This window comes from Pristiophorus japonicus, chromosome 10, assembly GCF_044704955.1.
Source record: "Pristiophorus japonicus isolate sPriJap1 chromosome 10, sPriJap1.hap1, whole genome shotgun sequence".
Lineage (NCBI taxonomy): Eukaryota > Metazoa > Chordata > Chondrichthyes > Pristiophoridae > Pristiophorus > Pristiophorus japonicus.
Genome location: NC_091986.1, coordinates 219,041,102 through 219,054,522, shown reverse-complemented (window position 1 = coordinate 219,054,522; position 13,421 = coordinate 219,041,102). Strand labels below are relative to the sequence as shown.

The window sequence follows — 13,421 nt, the reverse complement described above, 5'->3', positions numbered from 1 at the left end:
AATGACCAGATCATCTGTTTTAGTGACGTTGATTGAGGGGATTAATATTCACCCCAGGACACTGGGGAGAACTCCCCTGCTCTTCTTCAAAGGGCCCTGGGATCTTTTACATCCACCTGAGAGAGCAGACGGGGCCTCGGTTTAACAAATGACATTTTCTCGAAGTCAGGTTTACACGTTGCGTGGAAATAATTGATGATGTCACGCCTCCTTTCCCTTGTTTAGCGGAGCAGTCGGACCACGAGGTGCTGGTGCTGGTGGAGAAGCGGCGGTGAGTTCTGGGTTGAGGATTATTGGGGAGACCCGTGACCTTGGGTTGGGTTTTTAGGCTTCGCTGTTCCTCGGGGCGAGAGCAGAGGCGGGGCGGGAAAGATCCCGGCCGGGAATAGTTTGCGTTTGGAGAAGGAAATTTGGGCGTCTGGGCCCTGCGTCAGGGGGCGCTGCACGAAGAGAGGCTTTGTCATCATCCTCAGAGGCAGTCCCTCGGAGTCGAGGAAGACTTGCCTCCACTCTCAAAGTGAGTTCTCAGGTGACTGAACAGTCCAATATGGGAATTACAGTCTCTGTCACAGGTGGGACAGACAGTGGTTGAGGGAAAGGGAGGGTGGGACTGGTTTGCCGCACGCTCCTTCCGCTGCCTGCGCTTGTTTCCTGCATGCTCTCGGCGACGAGACTCGAGGTGCTCAGCGCCCTCCCGGATGCTCTTCCTCCACTTAGGGCGGTCTTTGGCCAGGGACTCCCAGGTGTCGGTGGGGATGTTGCATTTTATCAGGGAGGCTTTGAAGGTGTCCTTTACTGACACACGTTGAGATGCTGGTGGAGCAGTTGGGGCCCTTCCAGCCCGATAATCCCGCAAGATCTCTCTGCTCCTCCTACTCTGCCCTCTTGTACATTCCTGATTTTAACCATTCGGTGGCCGTGCCTTCTGTTGCCTGGGCCCCAAGCTCTGGAACTCCCTCCCTAAACCTCTCCACCTCGCTTACCTCTCCTCCCTCCTTAAAACCGACCTTTTCCACCAAGCCCCTGTCCCGATACTGCCTGACGGGACTCGGGTGTCAGGTTTCCGTCCTATTTATGCGCCTTAGGTTCTCAGCTACATTGAAGGCGCTGTCGGAACGCAGGTAGTTGTTGTTGTTGTTGTGTCATGGCCTTTCTCCTGCGCCCACCCCTCCCCACCCCACCCCACCCCACAGGACCCTGTACATTCAGGCCGAGAGGAAGCTGGACTTCCTGGGATGGAACAGTGCCATCCAGCGGGCAGCGGGAAGCACGGGGAACACTCTGTCGGAGCAGCAGCTGACGGACGAAGACATTCCTGTCCTGGTGGAGCGCTGCGTTGCCTACATCACGCAGTGCGGTGAGTCCCCGCACGGGGTAGGGGGAAGGGTCTCCGGGGGGGGTGGGGGGGGGCTGTGGGAGGGGTCGGGCGGGAGGGGCTGTTGGTGGGCGCGTGTAAGCCATTTCCTCCCTTGCTTTTTAGGCTTTGTCCCCATAAGGAAAGAAGTTGCATTTATATAGCGCCTTTCACCCGCTCAGGACGTCTCAAAGCGGTTTACAGCCAATGAAGTACTTTTGGAGTGTAGTCACTGTTGTAATGTGAGAAACGCGGCAGCCAAATTGCGCACAGCAAGCTCCCACAAACCGCAATGTGATAATGACCAGATAATCTGTTTTTAGTGATGCTGATTGAGGGATAAATATTGGTCCCAGGACACCGGGGATAACTCCCCTGTTCTTCCAATATTGCCATGGGATCTTTTACATCCACCTGAGAGGGCAGACGGGGCCTTGATTTAACGTCTCCTCCGAAAGACGGCACCTCTGACAGTGCAGCGCTCCCTCAGTACTGCCTCTCCGACAGTGCGGCACTCCCTCAGTACTGCCGCTCCAACAGTGCGGCGCTCCCTCAGTACTGCCCCTCCGACAGTGCGGCGCTCCCTCAGTACTGCCCCTCCGACAGTGCGGCGCTCCCTCAGTACTGCCCCTCCGACAGTGCGGCGCTCCCTCAGTACTGCCCCTCCGACAGTGCGGCACTCCCTCAGTACTGCCCCTCCGACAGTGCGGCGCTCCCTCAGTACTGCCCCTCCGACAGTGCGGCGTTCCCTCAGTAATGCCCCTCCGACAGTGCGGCGCTCCCTCAGTACTGCCCCTCCGACAGTGCGGCGTTCCCTCAGTACTTCCCCTCCGACAGTGCGGCGCTCCCTCAGTACTGCCCCTCCGACAGTGCGGCACTCCCTCAGTACTGCCCCTCCGACAGTGCGGCACTCCCTCAGTACTGCCCCTCCGACAGTGCGGCACTCCCTCAGTACTGCCCCTCCGACAGTGCGGCACTCCCTCAGTACTGCCCCTCCGACAGTGCGGGGCTCCCTCAGTACTGCCCCTCCGACAGTGCGGCGCTCCCTCAGTACTGCCCCTCCGACAGTGTGGGGCTCCCTCAGTACTGAACTCGAGTGTCAGCCTGGATTATGTGTTCATGTTTCAGAAGTGGGACTTGAACCCACGACCTTGTGGCTCAGAGGCGAGAGTGCTGATCCACGGCCTACATTGCCCCTGGCGGTGATGACGTGTTGTTGAAGAGTCCCTATTCTTGATGCCTGAGTCCAGCCGCTGAGTGTCGGCGTGTTATGTGGCCACTGGGGGCATCATAATCAAGTCTGGTTCTGTCCTCATTGCAACAGCAGGAGGCCATTCAGCCCCTTGAGCCTGTCCCGCCATTCAATGTGATCGCGGCTGATCTGTATCATAACTCCATTTACCCGCCTTGGTTCTGTAACCCTTAATACCCTTGCCCAACCAAATCGATCGACCTCAGCTTTGAAATTTCCAATTATCTCTGGCCTCAACGGCGTTTGGGAGATTCCCCGCACCCTTTGTGTGAAGAAGTGCTCCCTGACATCACCCCTGAACGGCCGGGCTCTAATTTTAAGGTGACGCCCCCCGTGTTCTAGACTCCCCCCACCAGAGGGAACAGTTTCTCTCGATCCACCTGATCGAATCCTGTAATCGTCGTAAACCCCTCGATTAGATCGACCCTCAATCTTCTACACTCGCGGGAACACAGGCCCAGTCTGTGCAGCCTGCCCTCAGGATTTAACCCTTCCAGCCCCGGTATCATACGGACAGGAGGTGACCATTCGACCCCTCGAGCCTGTTCCGCCATGCGATGGGATCATGGAAGATCACGTGCCCTAACTCCACCCACCCGCCTTGTCCCCATATCCATTCATCATAGGCGGTCCCTCGTATCGAGGATGACTTGCTCCATGCCAAAAAAAGGATGAGTTCGCAGATGTTTCAATGAAGGACCTAATATTCCAGATCCCGAACGACATCCTGAAGGGTGGAAGATGCCTGTGCGTGGATTTTTTTAACGTGGGGTGACCGTTGCACACCAGTCACCACACGGGTTTGACAGAGCGAGGCCTTGGTCCAGTGGCAAGGGTTAACCAAGTCTAACTGGAGACCAGCTCTGCTGCACAGACCGAGCGTGTACACGTATATCGCAGTGTGGGCTGGTCCCGTGCTTGCCCCTGGGCCCTCGCCTCTTCTAGGCCCCAGATTCCCGCCTCTCCTGGGCCCCGGTCACTTCCTTCTACGGACTCTCGCCGCTCCTTCGCCCCTCCTGCTGTGCCTGCCCGCACTGCAATCAGCGACCTGGCTTCGCAGCCGTCGCCCTCCTGCAGCAGCACGCGCTGCTCCCGCCAATGGCCCCGGCCTGTCGATGGTCTTGCAGGCCGGGACCGCTCCCATTTCCGGGCCGGGCTGCCGCAAGCTGCTCCCGCCAATGGCCCCGGCCTGTCGATGGTCTTGCAGGCCGGGACCGCTCCCATTTCCGGGCCGGGCTGCCGCAAGCTGCTCCCTCCAATGGCCCCGGCCTGTCGATGTTTCCCATTGGCGAGCAAAAACCTAGCAGTTTTAGATTTAATCGAGCTTGGGTCTACAAAGTTTTTTGTGGGAGAGTGTTCCTCACTTCGACAAACGCACTGAGTGAAGAAGTGTTTCCCAACCTCTCTCCTGGGATTATTCCCATGAACGATCGGGAGGAGGAACCCTGGATGGAGAACGGCAGATAACTGGGCGGGCTGTAAATTCTAAGTATTCTGTTAATCCTTGATTTGGTCTCGTGCACCCCACAGGTTTGACTTCTGAGGGCATCTACAGGAAGAGCGGCCAAAAGTCCAAGACTACGAACCTGCTGGAGATGTTTGTGAAGAACGCTCGCAGTGTGAAGTTGAGGGAAGGGGAGCATCAAGTCGACGATGTCTCCAACACATTGAAGCGGTTCTTCAGAGAGAGCATAGGCCAGAGCATCTTCACCAATCAGGCCAACCAAGACTGGCTCCATACGTCAAGTACGGGAACAGCGCTTGGGGGTTTATAAGATAATGAAGCGAATAGACGGTGTTCCGGCTGACAGTATGTTTCCAGTAAATCGGTTAGGCAGGACTAGGGGGTCACTAATACAAGTTGTACAAGAGGATGTGTGCTTGTACAAGACCTTGCTCTGCCCACAGTTCGAACACTGTGTCCAGTTTTGGTCTCCTCACATGGTGGGTGATGTTGAGGTTCTGGACTGGTGCAGAGGAGGACCACTAGACTAAGTTCCCAGTTGGAAGCATCTTAGTTACCAAGATAGAGTGAAAGAGTTACATAGAAACATGGAAAATAGGAGCAGTAGTAGGCCGTTCGGCCCTTTGAGTCTGCACCGCCATTCAATTGGGATTCTATCCCTTAGAGCAGTGAAGACTTCCCCCCTGCCCCCCCAAAGCCTCTTTTTTTCCCTCCGTGTCTCTAATGGCAGCCGGTTATTATCCCGCCATTCACACCCGATCTCGACTAATGTTTATCTAACTCCTGCCATTACCATTTGAATTCGGCCCATCATCCCTTGTGTCTCTCTTATCTCTCCTGTCTTCCACCCTATCACAGACCTTCCCTTCTGTTCTTGCCTGCCCCTTCCCCCTTTCAGTGCTGGTTAAGAATCCGTTCTTTCCGAACACTCTCCAGTTCTGACGAAGGGTCATCGACCCAAAGCGTTAATCCTGCTCCCTCTCCACAGCTGCTGCCTAACTTGGGGTGATCTGATAACGGAGGGAATTAGTTGAGTTCCAGCGGACAGTTTGTCTCCAATTAAATAAGTTAGGCAGGACCAGGGGTCACAAATTTAAGTTGCATGGGGCTAGATCTAGGTTAGATGTCGGGAGGTGGGAATAGCAGACCCCTGGAACATACTGCCATTTCATGTGGTGGATACACACTCGCTGAACTCCTCCAAGCGAAAGCTGGATTGGTTTCTGGCTGCGGCAGAGATTAACTCTTCCAGACGGTAGGTACTGCAGGGAATTTAATGACCAGAGTAATCTCCTGGACTAGTTTCCATCGCCTGGATAGGTCGGAGAGGAATTTCCAAGATTTTTTTCCCCCAAATTGGCGTGGGTTTTAAAAAAATCTCTTTTTTTGCCTCTCCCAGGAGATCACGTGGTTTCGGATGGTGGGAGGGAGTGTATATGTTGTGATACACAAGGTGTGGCGATTGTGTGGGACAAGCTCGATGGCCCAGAGGGTCTTTACCTATCCGTAATTGTTCGTATGGTAACCCGCCCGCTATTTATAACATGTCGCTGGATCTGAACAGGACAGGGTTGTTAAATGTAAGAACATAAGAAATAGGAGCAAGAGCAGGCCATACGGCCCCTCGAGCCGGCTCCGCCATTTAATACGATCATGGCTGATCCAATCATGGACTCAGCTCCACTTCCCCGCCCGCTTCCCATAACCCCTTATTCGCTTATCGGTTAAGAAACCGTCTATCTCTGTCTTAAATTTATTCAGTGTCCCGGCTTCCACAGCTCTCTGAGGCAGTGAATTCCACAGATTTACAACCCTCTGAGAGAAGAAATTCCTCCTCATCTCAGTTTTAAATGGGCGGCCCCTTATTCTAAGATCATGCCCCCTAGTTCTAGTCTCCCCCATCAGTGGAAACATCCTCTCTGCATCCACCTTGTCAAGCCCCCTCATAATCTTATACATTTCGATAAGGTCACCTCTCATTCTTCTGAATTCCAATGAGTAGAGGCCCAACCTACTCAACCTTTCCTCATCATAAGTCAACCCCCTCATCCCCGGAATCAACCGAGTGAACCTTCTCTGAACTGCCTCCAGAGCGTTGCGTGATGTCAGACCGTTAATCAGCTGACTAATCCTCCCTCCTACCTCACGCTGCTCCCCAAGGTGTGAGTGTGATGATACTAAAACAAGAGCAAATTGTTGAAATCGTTCTTTAAGAGCTGTGACTTTACTGATCATGTTTTGATTTCGTCGTACCTCAGTGATTCCAGAAGAGGGACAGAAGATCTTGCAGTATCAGCGGCTGTTCTCTAACCTGCCCAGGGTCAACCGTGCAACACTCAAAGCCTTGATCAACCACCTCTACTGGTGAGGCTCCAACTCCAAGTCATTCTTTGCAAGAACGCCCAAAATGGGACGCCCCAAATCTCGCAGCACACAGTCGAACCAACCTCTCAGTACAAAATCGTCGTTAATTCTTAACTACATCCAAGTGTCGACTGTGGCTCAGTGGGCAGCACTCTCGCATCTGAGTCAGAAGCTCGTGGGTTCGAGTCCCACTCCAGTTACTTGAGAACATAATCCAGTCAGTGCAGTGCTGAGGGAGCGCCGCGCTGTCGGAGGGGCAGTGCTGAGGGAGCGCCGCACTGTCGGAGGGGCAGTACTGAGGGAGCACTGCACTGTCGGAGGGGCAGTGCTGAAGGAGCGCCGCACTGTTGGAGGGGCAGTACTGAGGGAGTGCCGCACTGTCGGAGGGGCAGTACTGAGGGAGTGCTGCACTGTCGGAGGGGCAGTGCTGAGGGAGTGTTGCACTGTCGGAGGGACAGTACTGAGAGAGTGCCGCACTGTTGGAGGATCAGTACTGAGGGAGTGCTGCACTGTCGGAGGGTCAGTACTGAGGGAGCGCCGCACTGTCGGAGGGGCAGTGCTGAGGGAGCGCCGCACTGTCGGAGGGGCAGTGCTGAGGGAGCGCCGCACTGTGGGAGGGAAAGTACTGAGGGAGCGCCGCACTGTCGGAGGGGCAGTACTGAGGGAGTGCTGCACTGTCGGAGGGTCAGTACTGAGGGAGCGCCGCACTGTCGGAGGTGCCCTCTTTCGGATGAGACGTTAAACCGAGGCCCTGTCTGCTCTCTCAAGTGGAAGTAACAGATCCCACGGAGTTCTCCCCAGTGTCCTGGCCAATATTTATCCCTCATTCAGCGTAACAAAACCAGATTTATCCAATGATTATCACATTGCTGTGTGTGGGAGCTTGCTGTGCGCAAATTGGCTGCCACGTTTCCCACATTACAATTGTGACTACACTCCAAAAGTACTTCATTGGCTGTAAAGCACTTTGGGACGTCCGGTGATCGTGAAAAGCGCTATCGAAATGCAAGTCTGTGTTTCTTTATAAGGGGCCAGATTGAGTAAGGACAGCAGATTTCCTTCCCTAAAAGGACATCAGTGAACCAGACAGGTTTTTACAACAATCTGCTAGTTCCATGATCACCATTACTGATACTAGCTTTCTATTCCAGATTTATTTAATGTACTGTATTTAAGTTCCCCAGCTGCAGTGGTGGGATTTGAACCCGCGTCTCCGGATCATTAGTCTAGGGTCCGGATTACTGGTCCAGTAACATAACCACCGGGCTACCATACCTCATCGAGTAGGGGAGAGCTGATAGAAAGAAAAACTTGCATTTATATAGCGCCTTTCATGACCTCAGGACGTCCCAAAGCGCTTTGCGGCCAATGAAGTACTTTTCTAAGTGTAGTCACTGTTGTAATGTGGGAAATGTGGCAGACAAATTACGCACAGCAAGCTCCCACACACAGCAATGTGATAATGACCAGATAATCTGTTTTAGTGATGTTGGTTGAAGGATAAATATTGGCCCCAGGACAAGGGGGCTAGGCCATTTAGGACAGAGATGAGGAGGAATTTCTTCACTCAGAGGGTGGTGAATCTTTGAAATTCTCTGTGGTGGCTCAGTCATTGAGTATATTCAAGGCTGAGATCAATAGATTTTTGGATATTATGGACATTGGGCGGGAAAGTGGAGTTGAGGTAGAAAATCAGCCATGATCTTATTGAATGGCGGAGCAGGCTCGAGGGGCCGAATGGCCGACTCCTGCTCCTAATTCTTATGACACCAGGAGACCTCCCCTGCTCTTCTTCAAAATAGTGTCATGGGATCTTTTCTGTTCACCTGAGAGGGCGGACGGGGCCTCGGGTTAACGTCTCATCCGAGAGACCATGCATCAGTCACAGCCCCTGGGACCTCACAGGTTGTGTACCGGGATAAATGGACATCACCAGCAGAGGAGAGGAGGGACAGGAATGATTGAGGAATGAACTATAGAAAGGCCCCTGGATTGGTGGGTGTTTGTGGACTGAGTTTAGTGATTGCCTGGGTTTTTTTTTCAGCGTCCAGAGGATATCGGACAAGAACCAGATGACCACACACAATCTGGCCATTGTGTTTGGACCCACACTGTTCCAGACAGACGGACAGGACAACAAGGCAGGTCGTGTGGTCGAGGATCTGATCAATCACTTCATTGTGCTCTTCAACGTAAGTACACGCTTCCCCTCTCCCACCCTCCCCCTCTTCCTTCGTCGCGCCCCCACCTTCCTTCGTCGCGCCCCCACCTCCCTCCGTCGCGCCCCCCCTCCCTCCGTCGCCCCCCCTCCCTCCGCCGCGCCCCCCCTCCCTCCGTCGCGCCCCTCCCTCTCCCTCCGTCTCGCCCCTCCCTCTCCCTCCGTCTCGCCCCTCCCTCTCCCTCCGTCGCCCCTCCCTCTCCCTCCGTCACGCCCCCCCTCTCCCTCCGTCGTCCCCCCTTCTCCCTCCGTCGCCCCTCCCTCTCGTCCCCACCTCCCCCCCTGTCCCCACATCACCCTCAGCCATAGAATCACAGAAATGTCCAGCACGGAAGGAGGCCATTTCAGCCCATCGTGTCCGTGCCGGCCGACCAAGAGCTACCCAGCCTAATCCCACTTTCCAGCTCTTGGTCCGTAGCCCTGTAGGTTACGGCACTTCAGGTGCACATCCAAGTACTGTTTAAATGTGGTGAGGGTTTCTGCCTCTACCACCCTTTCAGGCAGTGAGTTCCAGACCCCACCACCCTTTGGGTGAAGAAGCTTCCCCTCAAATCCCCTCTAAACCTTCCACCAACCACCTTAAACCTATGCCCCCTCATAATTGACCCTTCCACCAAGGGAAATAGGCCCTTGCTATCCACTATATCCAGGCCCATCTAAATTTTATACACCTCAATGAAGTCTCCTCTCAGCTTCCTCTGTTCCAAGGAGAACAAACCCAGCCTATCCACTCTGTCCTCATAGCTAAGATTCTCCATTCCAGGCAGCATCCCCGTAAATCTCCTCTGCACCCTTGTTGATATATACCATAAAAAGCAAGGGACCCAGTACTGAGCCCTGTGGGACCCCACTGGATACAGCCTTCCAGTCACAAAAACATCCATCGACCATTACCCTCTGCTTCCTGCCTCTGAGCCAATTTTGGATCCAACTTGCCACTTTGCCCTGGATCCCATGGGCTTTTACTTTTGTGACCAGGCTGCCATGTGGGACCTTATCGAAAATCCATATACACTACATCATACACACTGCCCTCATCAACCCTCCTGGTTACCTCCTCGAAAAATTCAATGAAGTCAATCAGACACAACCTTCTCTTAACAAATCCGTGCTGACTGTCTTTGATGAATCCGTGTCTTTCTAAAATTTATCCTATCCCTCAGAATTTTCTCCAATAATTTTCCCATCACTGAGAATAGCACCCTGTGTATATTATACAGAAGAGCAGCCCCTGTGTATATTATAGAGAATAGCAGTCCCTGTGTATATTATAGAGAATAGCAGTCCCTGTGTATATTATAGAGAATAGCAGCCCCTGTGTATATTATAGTGAATAGCAGTCCCTGTGTATATTATAGAGAATAGCAGTCTGTGTATATTATAGAGAATAGCAGTCCCTGTATATTATACAGAAGAGCAGCCCCTGTGTATATTATAGAGAAGAGCAGTCTGTGTATATTATAGAGAATAGCAGCCCCTGTGTATATTATAGAGAATAGCAGCCCTTGTGTATATTATAGAGAATAGAAGCCCCTGTGTATGTTATAGATAATAGCAGTCCCTGTGTATATTATAGAAAATAGCAGTCCCTGTGTATATTATAGAGAATAGCAGCCCCTGTGTATATTATAGAGAATAGCAGCCCCTGTGTATATTATAGAGAATAGCAGTCTGTGTATATTATAGAGAATAGCAGCCCCTGTGTATATTATAGAGAATAGCAGCCCCTGTGTATATTATAGAGAATAGCAGCCCTTGTGTATATTATAGAGAATAGCAGCCCCTGTGTATATTATAGAGAATAGCAGCCCCTGTGTATATTATAGAGAATAGCAGCCCCTGTGTATATTATAGAGAATAGCAGTCTGTGTATATTATAGAGAATAGCAGCTCCTGTGTATATTATAGAGAATAGCAGCCCCTGTGTATATTATAGAGAATAGCAGCACTTGTGTATATTATAGAGAATAGAAGCCCCTGTGTATGTTATAGATAATAGCAGTCCCTGTGTATATTATAGAGAATAGCAGTCCCTGTGTATATTATAGAGAATAGCAGCCCCTGTGTATATTATAGAGAATAGCAGCCCCTGTGTATATTATAGAGAATAGCAGCCCCTGTGTATATTATGGAGAATAGCAGTCCCTGTGTATATTATAGAGAATAGCAGTCCCTGTGTATATTATAGAGAATAGCAGCCCCTGTGTATATTATAGAGAATAGAAGCCCCTGTGTATATTATAGAGAATAGCAGCCCCTGTGTATATTCTAGAGAATAGCAGCCCCTGTGTATATTATAGAGAATAGCAGTCTGTGTATATTATATAGAATAGCAGCCCCTGTGTATATTATAGAGAATAGCAGCCCTTGTGTATATTATAGAGAATAGCAGCCCTTGTGTATATTATAGAGAATAGAAGCCCCTGTGTATGTTATAGATAATAGCAGTCCCTGTGTATATTATAGAGAATAGCAGTCCCTGTGTATATTATAGAGAATAGCAGCCCCTGTGTATATTATAGAGAATAGCAGCCCCTGTGTATATTATAGAGAATAGCAGCCCCTGTGTATATTATGGAGAATAGCAGCCCCTGTGTATATTATAGAGAATAGCAGCCCCTGTGTATATTATAGAGAATAGCAGCCCCTGTGTATATTATAGAGAATAGCAGCCCCTGTGTATATTATATAGAATAGCAGCCCCTGTGTATATTATAGAGAATAGCAGCCCCTGTGTATATTATAGAGAATAGCAGTCTGTGTATATTATAGAGAATAGCAGCCCCTGTGTATATTATACAGAATAGCAGTCTGTGTATATTATAGAGAATAGCAGTCCCTGTGTATATTATAGAGAATAGCAGCCCCTGTGTATACTATAGAGAATAGCAGCCCTTGTGTATATTATAGAGAATAGAAGCCCCTGTGTATGTTGTAGAGAATAGCAGTCTATGTATATTATAGAGAATAGCAGCCCCTGTGTATATTATAGAGAATAGCAGCCCCTGTGTATATTACAGAGAATAGCAGCCCCTGTGTATATTACAGAGAATAGCAGCCCCTGTGTATATTATAGAGAATAGCAGCCCTTGTGTATATTATAGAGAATAGCAGTCCCCGTGTATATTATAGAGAATAGCAGTCCCTGTGTATATTATAGAGAATAGCAGCCCTTGTGTATATTATAGAGAATAGCAGTCCCCGTGTATATTATAGAAAATAGCAGTCTCCGTGTATATTATAGAGAATAGCAGCCCCTGTGTATATTATAGAGAATAGAAGCCCCTGTGTATATTATAGAGAATAGCAGCCCCCGTGTATATTATACCTTTTATACTTCAATCTTCTATACCCTCGCGTGTAGAAGATTGAGGGGCGATCTAATCGAGGTGTTTAAGATGATTAAAGGATTCGATGGGGTAGACAGAGAAACTGTTCCCTCTGGTGGGGGGAGCCCAGAACAAGGGGCAGAACCTTAAAATTAGGGCCCGGCCCTTCAGGGGTGATGTCAGGGAGCACTTCTTCACACAAAGGGTGCTGGGAATCTGGAACTCTCTCCCCCAAAAAGCTGTGGATGCCAGGAGGTCAAGTGAAACATTGAGAAACGTGATTAGTAGATTTTTGTTGGGCATTAAGGGTTACAGAACTAAGGCGGATAAGATCGAGATCGACCAGGATCTAATCGCACAGAAGGGGGGCATGCTGGGTCAACTGGTGCATGCTGGGTTTCTGCCCCACACCAGCCACTGCCATCATCATCATCATCAGAGGCAGCCCCTCGGAATCGAGGAAGACTTGCTTCCACTCTTAAAGTGAGTTCTCAGGTGACTGAACAGTCCAATACGGGAATTACAGTCTCTGTCACAGGTGGGACAGACAGTGGTTGAGGGAAGGGGAGGGTGGGACTGGTTTGCCGCACGCTCCTTCCGCTGCCTGCGCTTGGTTTCTGCATGCTCTCGGCGACGAGACTCGAGGTGCTCAGCGCCCTCCCGGATGCACTTCCTCCACTTAGGGCGTTCTTTGGCCAGGGACTCCCAGGTGTCGGTGGGGATGTTGCATTTTATCAGGGAGGCTTTGAGGGGTGTCCCTTGTAACGTTTCCTCTGCCCACCTGGGGCTCGCTTGCCGTGAAGGAGTTCCGAGTCGAGCGCTTGCTTTGGGAGTCTCGTGTCGGGCATGCGGACAATGTGGCCCCGCCCAACGGAGCTGGTCGAGTGTGGTCAGTGCTTCGATGCTGGGGATGTTGGGCCTGGTCGAGGACGCTAACGTTGGTGCGTCTGTCCTCCCAGGGGATTTGCAGGATCTTGCGGACACCACACCAGCCAGTTGAGTATTGAATGGCGGGACAGGGCCGAGGGGCGGAATGGTCTCCTCCTGTTGCTACGTTGCCGAGAATTTCCAGCTGATGATGGGATCTGACCGAGTGTGATAGAAACAGAACGTGCTGGAGACAGTCAGCGGGTCGGGCAGCGTCTGTGGAGAGAGAAACAGAGTTAACATTTCGGGACTGTGACCCTTCGTCAGAACATGGGAAAGGTTGGGGATATGACCCGAGGGTGGGTCGGGAGTGACGGCAGGAATGAAGCCTTTCTCTTACCCCCGGCAGGTTGACGAGCAGCAGCTCAAGAAACAACTGGATGAGATTGTCAGCATCATTAAACTGCGGGACGCGTGTGTGATGCCTTCCACCCAGGTAAGGACGCACTGGCTCTGCCTGACCCTCGAGACCCGACCCCCAACACTCCACAGCTGTGGTACCACCGCCAACT

At 51.4% G+C, this 13,421-nt stretch overlaps 1 protein-coding gene across 1 annotated transcript in view; it reads left to right on the top strand.

Moving 5' to 3' along the window:
- LOC139274675 (arf-GAP with Rho-GAP domain, ANK repeat and PH domain-containing protein 1) overlaps positions 1-13,421 on the top strand; it is a 253,972-nt gene that overhangs the window by 208,697 nt on the left and 31,854 nt on the right. Inside the window, exons 20-25 of the mRNA XM_070891353.1 lie at positions 170-271; positions 1,194-1,357; positions 4,137-4,352; positions 6,330-6,435; positions 8,480-8,627; positions 13,259-13,345. Coding sequence (XP_070747454.1) covers positions 170-271; positions 1,194-1,357; positions 4,137-4,352; positions 6,330-6,435; positions 8,480-8,627; positions 13,259-13,345 — 823 coding nt within the window. The remainder of the gene's footprint in view (positions 1-169; positions 272-1,193; positions 1,358-4,136; positions 4,353-6,329; positions 6,436-8,479; positions 8,628-13,258; positions 13,346-13,421) is intronic.